Here is a 13,739-nt window from a genome sequence, read left to right on the forward strand (position 1 = left end):
TGTTTTGTAAAGCTCAAGTTAGCTTTTAAAACTGGACTGGCAAAACACACTGAACATGGGCTGACAAAGAAAAGTGCAAGGAGAATCCTTTCAGTGGCAATTTCAAGAAAATGTATTGTTTTGCAGTTTTTTCTTTGTCTTTAGGAGATCGGAGTTTGAAATTAAAATAATCACTCCTTCCAAATTATAATGGGACACTCAATCATTTAATGCAAGGAAGAATCCTGAATGACTTTCTAAACTGTTATTATAATATAATACTGATTTTTCCCCTTCAAACTGGAACAGATAGGAAATATTTTCTTGGATTCCAGGATATCTAGACATAAATAATAGCTTTGTTCGAGAAGAACTGTTTCCATACAAAACAACCACATCTAAAGACCACAGAATCAGGATTAAAAACCCACAAAGATTAAGTACAAGGATCTATTCTGAAATGGAAGTATCACTACTACCTGGGTCCAGTGGCATCACTAGGGTTGGTGTCACATGGTGCAGGAAGTAATGGTGTCACCCCTCAATTGACTTTCTCCTATACCACACCATTCAGAATCCTTAGTAATGGTTTCTGTACTACTGTAACTCATAAATCATAATTCCTATATATCACTGAATGTAATGGTAATAGTTGTGACATAAACAAATAGCAAAATTAAAATTATACCTTTAAATTACAATATCATACTACAGCCTAAATGTATTTACACATACATATGTTCATGTGGTTAAAGTGAAAATGTGATGTTTTATTTTTTTACAAAAAGAATATTTTTTGGAATTTTAAAATAAATTTTAAAAAAATCAATTTAAAAAGAAACCTGGCCTCTCTCCTTTTTCTTCCGCTCAGCCTCACCCCACTCACCCAATCTCTTCAGCATTTTAAAGAGACACAGGCAAATGCCACAGCCCATTTCTGCCAAAAAGCAGGTGCTTGAGGAGCACTTGTGTCACCCCCTGGCGGGGGGGGGGGGTCACCTGGTGCAGCCTGCACCTTTTCAGTGATGCCACTGCCTGGTTCTGAAGCCCAAAGACTTGTAGAACTTTCCATCTCAGTGTAGGTATACCAAGGTTATAGTATCAAGAGTTGCCTTCTTTGTTCTTACCTTCTCATTTATCCGATCTATCTGCTTGTTTTGTGTATCAATCTCATTACCCATATCCAAGGCCATATTTTTCAGATTCCCCAAGATATTTCCTACTTGAGCTAGATTTTCATCCATTTCATCTTCTCTGGCATCATTTGTTATCCTGTTGGAAGTATCAAGAAAAACTGTATAGAGAGCTCTCAACTTTTCCTCTTATATGAAATACACAGTTTACAGAACTATAACTTTCCACAATGGAGATTCTATAAAGTTTGGTCAGAAAACTTGAATCGGCAAGTAATATTATGTACTGGCAAATGAAAATTTACTAAAAGGCTTTTCAGAATAACCATGTTACACAGAACAGATTTTTCTTCATTCTTTTCAAAGTAATCCCAATTATTGTAGGGCAACAACTGCTTTATCCTGTATGTATCCAACTATGGACAGAAAATTAAACACCTTACCTTGTAATGTATCCCCCAGTAGTTCCCCCTCTGGTCTGCTGCTGGTAGTCTACTGTCCGTCCTGGTTGTTTAGACACTATATGGTCTCCTGAATTCTCAACACCATCACCCCATGTTGTTTTATATGATTTACTAGACTCAAAATTCTTTGTTCTAGAAGAAAAGCCAGATCATACCCAATTAGATCAAAAGACATTTATTTTAATTTTACATTGAGATACTGTACAATAGATAAATAAAACCATGTCCCCCTACATAATTCTAGTTACAAAATGTATTCTTGAGAGTATCCTAAATTTCTTATCAGTTTATCTTTGTAACATACTTTTAAATAAAAGTTTGTTATATTTGCATTAAGATTTTTTTGTATGCAGTTGAAGTAGATTTAAGCCATATGCCTTTTACATGACTGTGAACAAAAATAACAGACACTAAGGCCTGTTACAGACTGCCAAAATAAAGCTGCTTCAGGTCTCTTTGGAGGTATGCTATTTAAATGATGCATGCATCCTAAGAATCCAGAAGCTGCACCATAGCTGCACTCCTGTGCTTAGGAATGAAGTGTGGCTTTGGCACGACCTCCATACTCTTAGGACCCATGCTGCATCATTTAAATAGCATATCTCCAAAGAGACCCGAAGCAGCTTTATTTTGGCAGTCTGTAACAGGCAAAAGATTCCACTTTTATGAAGTCCACATGCTATATTTACACAGGCTGCCAATATTTGTCTTGGTTAATTTTTTTCAACTTTGCCCTCCATAATAAGTTAATTGGAGTAATTAATTGAATCATAGTATGATAGTGCTTGATTACTAAGAAATAAAGCATGTATGTATCTCCTAAGTGAATATTTATGGAAACGGTTAATGAGGTATCTATAGATTCATAATTCAAATAATGCATGGAGAAATTCAAGAAATCATTAGGGATTATATAGCATTGTATGGAAGATAACCATTAACAGAATAATGCATACCCGAGCAACTAATTTTATTTCTAGATACAAAACTCCATTTTGTAATTCCAAAATTTGACAAACCACCAGTAGATTCTTTTCATGTCACTTCAGAATATTCCCCTCAACATTTAAAATCTACTAATTTTCTAAAACAACATCCAATAGCTTTACAACTCAATACTGACAAGTAGTAGCAAGTCTGGAACACATAACTGCTTTAGGTAAATTAGCTTTAACATAATCTACACGCAACACAGTACAGATGTAACACAACTCCAGACCATCACAAGATTGCTTGCACGTTAAGACAACATGCACATGCTGACATGCACCCAGTTAGAACATCACCTTTAGACAGCTGGTTAACAGTACAGGGTGCTTTTCATAAAGTCCACTTTGAATCCAATTTCTGGTGTTAAATCTTCATTTTATTAAGCAAAGAAAGCAGGATGGTTAGAAGAAAGAATAAGAAAAGAGTGAATAGTAAGATAAGCAAACAGTTAAATAGTTGTTAGCAAACAAACTAGTTCAAAGTACAATCAGCCCTCCACATTAGCATTAGACTTTTTACAGATTTGGTTATTCGTGGATTATTTGCTGCTGCCCTGTGTCATTTTTAATAAGGACTGGCAATCCCACAAGACTGAGAACAAGATGTGTAAGTCCTTATTAAAAATGGTATAGGGCAGCAGTGCAGGCGGCAACAAGACCAGTCAGCTGCAAACTTCTGCCCTGTGAAGGAACCCGCCTCCTCGAAGGCATCTATGGTGTGCTGAATCTGTAGATCATGTTTTTGATTATGTTAAATATGGTTTGGTGGGACCTAGAGTTATTTTTGTTTTTTCCTCTTTTGCAGGAGTTCTGTGCCCTTAACCTCAGCAAATGTGGAGGGCTGACTGTATAGCTTTGGAATTATGTCTGTGATAAGAAACAAAGACAACATTAACCCAAACATTCATAGAAGAAAGGAAATATAGGCGGGGTACAGACCGCCGCTTTGCGGCGGTCTGCCGCCACCACCAGTAGGTCCGCGGGGGAGCCGGAGTCTTCAGACGGCACGGCTCCCGCGCGGACCGAAAAAGAAGCTCCAAAATGGAGCTTCTTTTTGAGTCGCGTTTGTGACGTAGCGAGGCGCCAGGGGCGCACTCGCTACGTCATAAAGGTTGCGACACGTACGGACGCTCAGCATCCGATACGTAAAGATGGCGGCGCCCGTATGAACAGGGCGCCGCCATCTTGTACGTATTCAATACGTACTAGGGTTAGGGGGGTGCGGAAGCCATAATGCCATAATGACTACTATGTTTAACCCCAGAACAATAAGAAAAAGTCAAACCATAATGAGAGTTCAAGGAACAGTAAAGGAAGTGATTTCATTAATTCCCCCTATTCCAATCCATGCTGTCCCTCCTCATTTACTGTTTTGAGAAAAATCTCTATAATGTAAATAATGCAACAACAATTCAATTTATCACAGAAATCCAAGAAACCTGACACTCTCAGGGAAAAGGGAATGTGAGACCAAAAAGAGAAAAAAGAAAACAAGTACTTAGTACGGTACATACATTTCACTTGCTCCCTAAGAACTCAAAGAAACCCTTCCAGAAATTCTGAAAACATTAACAAGCAGTTTGAACTACTAAAATTTTAAAACCTTGTTCTGAATACAGAGCAATGTATGGGCATCCCTCTGTCAACAAAACCTCTGACAAAAAAGCTCCTGTTTACAAAGACTTTTCATGGAAGCACAGTCCAGCCCACAGCCCCTTGTCTGCTGGGAAAAAATTGCAGCACTGGCATTGGGAGAATGATCAAGGAGTGTTAGAGAAAGACAGACTTTCAGTGTTGGGTTGCAGCAGCATGGGTGCATTAAACAATGAAATAAAGCTTCGACCTTGGAAAGGTGGGGTTCTAATCTAGGTGATCCTACAGCTGCCTCCAGAATCACATACGGAGCATGTATGAAGAGCAAAACAGAAAAAAGGGGGAATGCAGATTAGATTGCTTCATCAGCCACCCTGGCATGTTGAAACAGCATAGTTCTACAGCTTTCACCACCAAAATGGAAATCATAAGACAAGTGGAGACTGTTGAAAGAAAAAGAACCATCCTGGGATGCATTTTGGAAGAAACTTATGTGGTTTCTAGAAGATTAAAAATGTTTTTGTTTAATTATGCAAGGCTTACCTGACCTGATTGTTTCATTTCACATGTACAAATGTTACTTTTGAATTCACAGCTGGCTGAAACATATTGAACTGCTCTTCTTTTCTGTGGTGTAAGAACTTATCCCTATTCTTTCCATGTTATTTCTGTCCCTGGTACCAAAGCTGTAGTTAAAGAAGTAAAGCCCAAGAACACAGTTATAGTATGACCCGGGTAACTGCCTTCCTGGACTTTGCATGGATATATGGATAGTAGCAGACCCCAGTCCAAACAGGACAGCTAGGAGTGAGGAATGCATTACCACTCAGCTCCTCTTTCCCTCTTGCCTGCTTGCCTTCCTTCTCTTCCTCTTGGAGGGGCTTGGCTAGCTTCCAGCTCATCCTTCTCCTTTCACACTGATTGTAGGATGAGGAAGACAGGGGAGATGCTATTCCCACTCCCTACTTTGTGCAGTAGCCAGCTGGCCAGCAGTGTATCCCTCAGGTGCACCCAGCTCACTACTGCCTCCTCTGACACTTCCAGTTCATGCTTCTTGTCTGAGAGGTGAGAAGGGCCTGGATACACAAAGCTATATTCTTCTCTTAGTTGCAGGTGTCATACTCTTTGTGTGTGAGAACAAAAGAAAGGAAGGCCACTTCTATTGGTCATTTGGTTGCTGCTTCCTCTGGGGGACACCTTGGGAGAGTGCTGTACTTGCCACCAAAAGGGGTGCATGGCTTTGTGTAGCCAGCCCCTTTGCATCTCTCTCAACCAAGAATCATGAACCAGAGACAGCAGCAGCAAGCCAGATACAGCTGAGGCAGATACTGCTGTGCAAAATGGGAGATAGTGGCAGCAGCAAGGGGGCAGCCCTCCATCCTCCTCTTCTTGCCATTGGCAAGGATGGAGGGGCACTGGGGGGGGGGGATCTAGTCAAGCCTGGCACTACTCCATTTGCGTTGGTTACCTTAGGAGCAGCAACCAAGTGGCCAGCCTTCCTTCTTTTTCTTCTTGCACATAAGAAGCACGCGGCTTCATGTAGCCAGGCCCAAAACACTTTTCTTAGCAAAAGAAGGAGTGTTTTCTTCTTTCTTGACTGAGAAGCATGAATCAGAAGCAGGTGCAGCGGTGGCAAGCCAGGCACCACCAAGGCAGCCACTGTGAAAGCGAGGGATGATGGTGAGGAGGCAGCCCCATCTTCCTCGTCCCACAATGGACAAGGATAGAGTAGGTGCACAGAAGGAGAGAAGGAGGGAGGGAGGGAGGGCCGGCCAGGTGGGGGCGCTACATCTCTCGCTCCCTTGCTACATTGCATGATGAAAAGGCAAGGCAAAATCTTAAGCCTGCGGTGGCAGCCATGGCTCATGGGTATGTAAAACTGCAAGTACTGATCCAGTGGATACAGGGGTCGCACCGTACTTAACTGAGGTATACAGTGGTGCCTCGGGATACGAAATGATCGGGTTACGAAATTTCTGGGATACGAAAAAGTTGGATTGGCAAAAACTGTTTCGGGTTACGAAATATTTTTCGGGTTACGAAATTCATTTCGGCGCGAAATTCAAATGCTGCAAAGTGCAGCTATAGGCTTTCCAGTGCTAACGGAAAAGTGTTTCGGGTTACGAAATTTTCGGGTTACGAAAGGAATGGCGGAACGAATTAATTTCGTAACCCGAGGCACCACTGTACTTGTACATTAAACCACATCAGTAAAAACCTAGTAATCTTTGAAGTTCTCTAAATGTACTGCAGCAGGTTGGATTATTTGTCTTGAAGAAAGCATTTTATCAACCTGACTTTAACTGACCTGTTACAAGGACAGACACAGAGACCACAACACTTATTGAGTTCTGTTAAATTCTTCTCAGCTTCTCTCATGTCTTTGTTTATCTGGTCCATGCCTTCTTCTATACGATTCAGCTGTTCTAAATAAATGTATTAAAATTAGTTGTTTTGAGACTTTGAAGCTGAATAATGGTTTCTCTTCATATAGAAATACACAGTTTATGTACAAAATGCATTTTGAAAACAACTACCAGGAAAACATATTAAAAAACAATGTGGCAGGTGCTGTAAGAAAAATACTCTGTTGAAAACTAGCAATAGCAATAGCAAATACATTTCTATACTGCTTACCAGTGCACTTAAGTACTCCTTAAGAAGTTTACAAAGTGTAAACTAATTGGCCCCAACAAGCTGGGTACTCATTTTTGCAACTTCGGAAGGATGCAAGCCTGAGTTGAGCTTGAGCTCCTGGGTTGGTATTGAACACGCAACCTTATGGTTGAGCAAGTGGCTGCAGTACGGGCATTTAACCACTGCACCACCAAGTGGCAACTAGTGGCATGCCTATGAAAAATGTTGGTACAGTATTTATTTATATCCTGCCCATCAATGAAGTTAAAAGCAGTTAAAAATAGGCCATTAAAATAAGAACAGTAAATATAAATATCAACTGCCTATGTAAGGAAAGTTAGGCAATTCCCAGTCTAGTCTTTCCAGGAAAAAAGTTCCAGAGCCTAGGAGTAGCTATCAGATGTTTCGGTGAGTGGCAGAACAGCAAGAAGGACCTCCCCAGAATATCTGAACAGAATATCAGACAACCTTGTCTTGAGCCATATAGAGCTTTGAAGTTGTAGAATAATTTGAATTCTGTCCCAAAACAAACTGAGAGCCACTGGAACTGATGCAAAAAGGTTTGTACGCTCCCTGTGGCCAGTCTTAGTTAACAATCCAGATGCAGTTCTTTGGACCTGTAGAGGTTTCTTGTATTCCTCAAAATCAGCATGTAGTGTGTGTTATAATAATTCAAATGAAATGTAATAAAGGCAAGTGTCATTATGGTCAGATCTGATATCTCAAGGAACATGTGGAACTGGTGCACAAGCCCTAAACTGTGTGTATGCACTGCTGGCCACCAGCTAAACCTGCCAGATCTCATTCTATTAAAAAAAACAGATGAATACTCCATAAGCGAAGCTGCTATAACCCCTGCTATAACCAGGGGTTTCTGGATGAGGATTATCTAGAACCATTTCAATCATGCTTCAGGCTTGTTTGCGGGACAGACACAGCTTTGGCCACCTTGGTGGAAGTCCTATGCAGGGAACTGGACAAAGAGAGTGTGTCTCTGTTGGTTCTACTGGACCTCCTGATGGCTTCTGATACTATCAACCGTGCTATCCTTCTGCGTCGTCTCTTTGAAATGGGGCCTGGGTACACTGTTATGCTGCTGTTCTGGTCTTTCTTTGAGGGGCAAATTCAGAAGGTGGTGCTGGAGAACTCCTGTTCCATGCCCTGGCAACTGGCCTGGATAACTCCTGTTCGTAATTGGCCCGTGGAGTTTCAGAGGATTCTGTTTTGTTCATGTAAATGAAACTGATGGGGGAGGCCAGAGTTTTTGCGTGCGATGTCACCAGTAAGCTGATGACACCCAACTCTAGTTCTCCTACCCATCTGATTCCAAGGTGAAGTTGCCTTAGTACTGAACCAATGTCTGTTGTCCGTAATGGGCTAGATGTGGGCAAACAAACTGAAACTTAATCCAGACAGAGAGATGCTTCTAGTCACTTGAAAGGCAGATCAGGAAATATGGACTCTGTCTGTGCTAGATGGAGATACACTCCCACTGAAATCTCAGGCTCACAACTTGGATATTTTTTCTGAACTCAGTTCTGAGCCTGGATGCCCAGGTTTCCACAGTGGCCAGGAGTGCATTTAAATAACTAAAACTAATGCACCAGCTGCACCCATCCCTTGAAATGCCAGACACATGCCTTGATTACATCCCTTTTGGACTACTGTAGCACACTCTACGTGGGACTGCCTTTGGAAACTGTTCAGAAACTTCGACGGGTTCAAATTGCTGATATCAGAATGCTGACTGGGGCCAGTTTTAAGGAGCATATAACTCCCTTGATGAAACAGTTTCACTGGCTACCAGTTCATTCCAGGCACAAATCAAAGTGCTGGTCATGACCTATAAAGCCTTGCACAGCTTGGGTCCAGATTATCTGAAAGATCAATATATCCCCATACAAACCTGCCAAAGCTCGAGAACTTCAAAAGGCTTTCTCTCAATTCCACCAGCACCGCACATTCACTTGGTGATGACACAAGAGAGAGCCTCCTCAGTGGCTGCTGGAACTCCCTTCTATGAGAGGCTAGGCTGCCTACTTTCCTTTTGCTAGCAGACAAAGACTTTTATCTTTTAAACCTTTGGTTGCCTTTAAAAAGGGTTTTAATGTGTTTTATGATGTGATTTTAATTATTTTTAAACTTTATTGTAAATATTTTTCAATTTACTATTTCTGGAAGCTGCCTTGGGTCTCACTCTAGGAGAAAAGTGGCTTATAAATGAAATAAATAAAAATAAGTAAATAAATTGCAACTCACCTCCTTGTTCATCTAGCATGGCAATAGTTTTGATTCCAGTATCCTGGGACTGTTAAGAAAGACATATTAATTGGAAATACAAAATCAAGAAGAATTGGATGCAAAAGTTCAAGTTACAACGAGCCATTCTATAGAGTTTCCAACAGATAATCACTTGAAACAAAAAGGATGAACTAATACAATATTGTATTAGAGCCATATAAATTTGTGATAAAGATATCCAGAACATTAACATTACCACTCCACTCAATAGCATGACAAAGCTCTTCCAAACATACAGTTAATGTATTCATACACTATGACATGGTCAGGGTTGTGAAAGTACTTCAGATATGTTTTTTCTTTGACCCCCTTCCAGCAAAAGAACTTCATCTCTTTCTTACCTCAATGGCCAAGCCAAGAATCCTCCTTGTGCTTTCCAAAGACTAAAATAAAGAGAGATGTTTTTCAGACACAAAGACATTTAAAACTATGTACAGAGCACACTATAATATATGTCATTTCAGGTAATTTGTGCACTGAAAGTTAGGCTTCACAGAAAGCAAAGCTATTTTGCATAAAAGCAATTCATAGGTAATGAGACCAGATGTCCAAAAAAGCTTCATTATGCTGGAAAAAATGTAAATGGTCAAATATTTAAATATTTAAAACAGAAAATAAGAATACAGTTTTGAGAATATTGCTAATCTCAAAATGCACAAGTTTTCAATTAGCAATATTTTCAAAACTGTATTCTTATTTTCTGTTTTAAATATTTAAATATTTGACCATTTACATTTTTTCCAGCATTATAGAAGCTTTTTTGGACATCTGGTCTCATTACCTATGAATGGGTTTTATGCAAAATAACTTTGCCCTTTCAGGGCATGAGGTTATGAAAAATAAGAGCATTCTGCCTGATGAGATATTTACCTCATCTGTAACTTGACTGGCTCTCAGCTGAATTTCTTCAGGTGACAATTCAGCCATGATGTATGTCTTGACTATTCAACAATACTTGGATTTCTTCTGTAACAAAATAATATATCAATTACAATGGCAGAATCCGAATCATTTCATATTATATTCTCCCATTAGAAATGTGGGTGGAAAAACTGAAATAAATTAGTCCCCCCCATAAAGAGTTATGCTAATTAATTTCAAGACAGAATTTGATAAATGTAGTATGAGAGCATTATCTAACCATGTCAACACTACCTCACTGTCACCTAATGTTCTGCACATACAGTCAACCTTGTGTATAAGTCAAGGGCAGGTTTGGGGGGGTAAAATTGTAGATTTTAATATGACCCGTGGATAAGTCGAGGGTAAAACTTAGGGGCATGTAAATGAAGGATGTAAAAAACAAAGCAAAGGAAAACAATGCCAAAGAACTTGGCACAAATTCTTTGTGGAAATCTAGGCCTGTTACAGACAGGCCAAAATAAAGCTGCTTCAGGTCTCTTTGGAGGTATGCTATTTAAATGATGCATGGGTCCTAAGAGTCCGGAGGTCGCGCCAAAGCCACACTCCATTCCTAAACACTGGAGTGCAGCTTTGGTGCAGCTTCTGGATTCTTAGGATGCATGCATCATTTAAACAGCATGCCTCCAAAGAGACCCGAAGCAGCTTTATTTTGGCAGTCTGTAACAGGCCCTAGTCAAAAAGATAACTGCAGCAGCTGCTCTCAAGAAAGACTTAGGATGGCAAGTACCTCTTTTTCTAGCACAAAACACATTCTTTATGGAGTTCTATAACCAAGAGCAGCAACTGAGATTGATCAGTAATTGAATTCCTGAACTTTTTAACACAGGGTTTCAACAGAAGAGAATGTAAGAAAGTTCATTAACTATGGGTACATCTACACTGTAAAAATAATACACTATGATACAACTTTAACTCTCATGGCTCCATCCTACAGAATCCTGTAGTCTTCCCAGGCACCAGCACACCTTGGCAGAAAAGACTAGAACCTGAAAAACTACAAATCCCTGAGCTACAGCACTTAAAATGGTGTCAAACTGCATTATTTCTATAGTGTAGATGAATCCTATATCCCTTAGAATTCAGTAGTAACTTCAAATCCTTTTATTGTGATTGTTTTAGGTAGAAAACAAATTGAAAGATAATGAAAACGTCAAAACAATTCTGTTCTTTTCACAAAACAATTCACTGTGCTCAACAGCCAATAAAACACAACAATTTTTCCACAGATATCTACTCAGCAATGCACAATGAATCAAAACAAGTAATACCATAAGAATTCAAAAATCAGAAGCAAAACCATGCTAAAACATTAGTGAAGCCACTAAAAACTTTTTAAAAGACCTAACTGAAATGATGAATCTTAAAAGGTCTTTAAAATAAACAAACAAACAGGAGTGAGAATCAACCTAACTCTAAAGCAGTGGTTAATAATAATAATAATAATAATTTTTATTTTTACCCCGCCTTTCCAATTGCATGATCAAGGCGGCTTACAAAACAAAGAACAATAAAATACAGGTAAAAGCATCACAATATAAAAGTTTAAAAACATCATTGCTAGGGGTATAAACGGGAATCTATACAAATCACAATTCACCAGGGGCAAGAAAAAGACAATATATTGCACTAGTCCGGGGTCAAAGAACAAGAACAAGGAGCAGAGAAAAAAAAACACTATTGCCTAAAGTGAAAAAGCCAGCTGGTTGGTTCTCAACCTTCCTAATGTTGCAACCCTTTAATACAGTTCCTCATGTTGTGGTGACCCCCAACCGATGGTCTTGGTTCCTAAGACCTTCGGAAATATGTGTTCTCCGATGGTCTTAGGCGACCCCTGTGAAAGGGTTGTTCGACCCCTAAAGGGGTCACGATCCACAGGTTGAGAACTGCTGCTCTAAAAGGATGATATTCCACACAGGAGGGAATCTTTTGCATGTACTGAATGAACTGGTCTCTGTAAACAAAGGTCTGAATAACCAGAAAAGTTAATAAAAGACAGTCTGTTAGATAATTTAGGATTAAATGCAAATATAAATTATACCAGATGAATTCATATAAATTAGTGTTACAGAACAAATACATACACTGTAGCGACATAAAAGAGTGAGCAAATTTGTTCTGCTGCTAATTCTGGTTTAGTTTGGCCTTTCTTTCATTTTCTGAAGCATTATTCATGCTTCTGTTTTTTTCACCATGTATGGATGTAAGTGCTGGACAGGGAAGAAAGTGGATAAGAAGAAAATCAACTCATCTGAGATATGGTGCTGGAGAAGAGTGCTAAGAATACCATGGACATTCAGAAAGTCAAATAAATGGGTACAAGATAAGACCAGGCCTGAGCTCTCCCTAGAAGTCAGGATGACCAAAACTAGGCTGTCATACTTTGGCCACATCATGAGAAGACACAACTCACTGGAAAAAAACAACAATAATGCCAGGAAATGTAGAAGGTAGTAGAAAGAGAAGAAGACTACATATTAGATGGAGAATTCAAAGATATAGCTGTGTTAGTCTGTAGAATCAGTATGTAAAGAGATTTGCATCTGAGGAAGTAGACTGAAGTCTATGAAAGCTCATGCTGCCAACTTCTTTATTTCCATTAGTCTCAAAGGTGCTAGATCTCCCTACATATATGTTGGGTAGACTCAAAGAGGCCATGGCCCTGAGCCTGCAGGACCTGAGCAGAGCAGTTGAAGACAGGGAAGCTTGAACATGTCTCATTCATGGAATTGCCATGAGTCAAAGTTGACTCGAGGGCGTTACCAACAGCAATAACAAAAATAGCTTACAGGTTTTGATGAGGGAACAATAAACAAATACATTAAATAAAAAGTGAGGAGAAGAAAGAGTACTGTATTAGGCATTTCACTTTTTTTTCACAAAGGTGAAAAATTGACTCATTTCCTGAAAAAGAGGTTAAGAACTGATGAGAGCATGACAGAAAATGGATTTTTAAAAAAGCTTTCAACAGGAAACGAAAAGGAGGAAGACAACGAACAGGGTGAGGAATATGTATCATAATGTAAATAAAAAAGAGACATTGGACAGATGTTCCTATCTAAGATATACAAACATTTCTGATAAGAAACCAAAAAATAAAGCATTTGTTACATGATGTTATAAAGAAGCATGGATTATGTAAGGCATTGATAGTATTTCTCATGTAAAACAAACATTTTGAACATCCTAGGGTATGATCAATTAGCAGAAACACCAGCTGAATCCAGCACCAGAAATTTAATGAAGTCATTCATGATCCTACCAGATTTTTATGAACGTTTTATACAGTTTTATTACTTTAAAGTGTCAAGTTCATATTCCAGACTTGAACATTAAAATACCTTTTGCTGTTTTGTATATGATGTGTGGTCTATTCTCTAAAGGCACAGATCCTGTCTGATCTTAGAAGCTAAGCAGTGTCAACCCTGGTTAGTACTTAGATGGAGACCACCAAAACATACCATGTCTTCTAGGCTATATTTCAGAGGAAAGGACTGGCAAAACCACCTCTGAGTATTCCTAGCCTAAGAAAACCTGATGAAATGTATGGGGTTGCCGTAAGATGACAGGCAAGGTGCATATACACATATAAATATACATACTTGAATTTAGCCATAGACTCAGTGGAATTCTGTCTGTCACCATTAAGAAGAGGTCAGTTTGTACCTGATGAAATGTATGGGGTTGCCGTAAGATGACAGGCAAGGTGCATATACACATAT

At 39.3% G+C, this 13,739-nt stretch overlaps 1 protein-coding gene across 4 annotated transcripts in view; it reads right to left on the reverse strand.

Annotated features, from left to right (window-relative positions):
* The window catches only part of SNAP23 (synaptosome associated protein 23), a 36,515-nt gene that overhangs the window by 6,228 nt on the left and 16,548 nt on the right, over positions 1 to 13,739 (reverse strand). For 3 of the 4 annotated variants that reach the window (XM_042445434.1, XM_042445409.1, XM_042445426.1), the window contains 6 exons: positions 9,967 to 10,062; positions 9,438 to 9,479; positions 9,055 to 9,103; positions 6,467 to 6,584; positions 1,556 to 1,708; positions 1,107 to 1,251 (listed from right to left, as the gene is read on the reverse strand). In XM_042445434.1, coding sequence (XP_042301368.1) covers positions 1,107 to 1,251; positions 1,556 to 1,708; positions 6,467 to 6,584; positions 9,055 to 9,103; positions 9,438 to 9,479; positions 9,967 to 10,023 — 564 coding nt within the window. In that variant the 5' untranslated portion in view covers positions 10,024 to 10,062. The remainder of the gene's footprint in view (positions 1 to 1,106; positions 1,252 to 1,555; positions 1,709 to 6,466; positions 6,585 to 9,054; positions 9,104 to 9,437; positions 9,480 to 9,966; positions 10,063 to 13,739) is intronic. The other variant, XM_042445418.1, reaches the window with a different exon arrangement.

Source organism: Sceloporus undulatus, chromosome 1 (genome assembly GCF_019175285.1).
Source record: "Sceloporus undulatus isolate JIND9_A2432 ecotype Alabama chromosome 1, SceUnd_v1.1, whole genome shotgun sequence".
NCBI classification, from domain to species: domain Eukaryota; kingdom Metazoa; phylum Chordata; class Lepidosauria; order Squamata; family Phrynosomatidae; genus Sceloporus; species Sceloporus undulatus.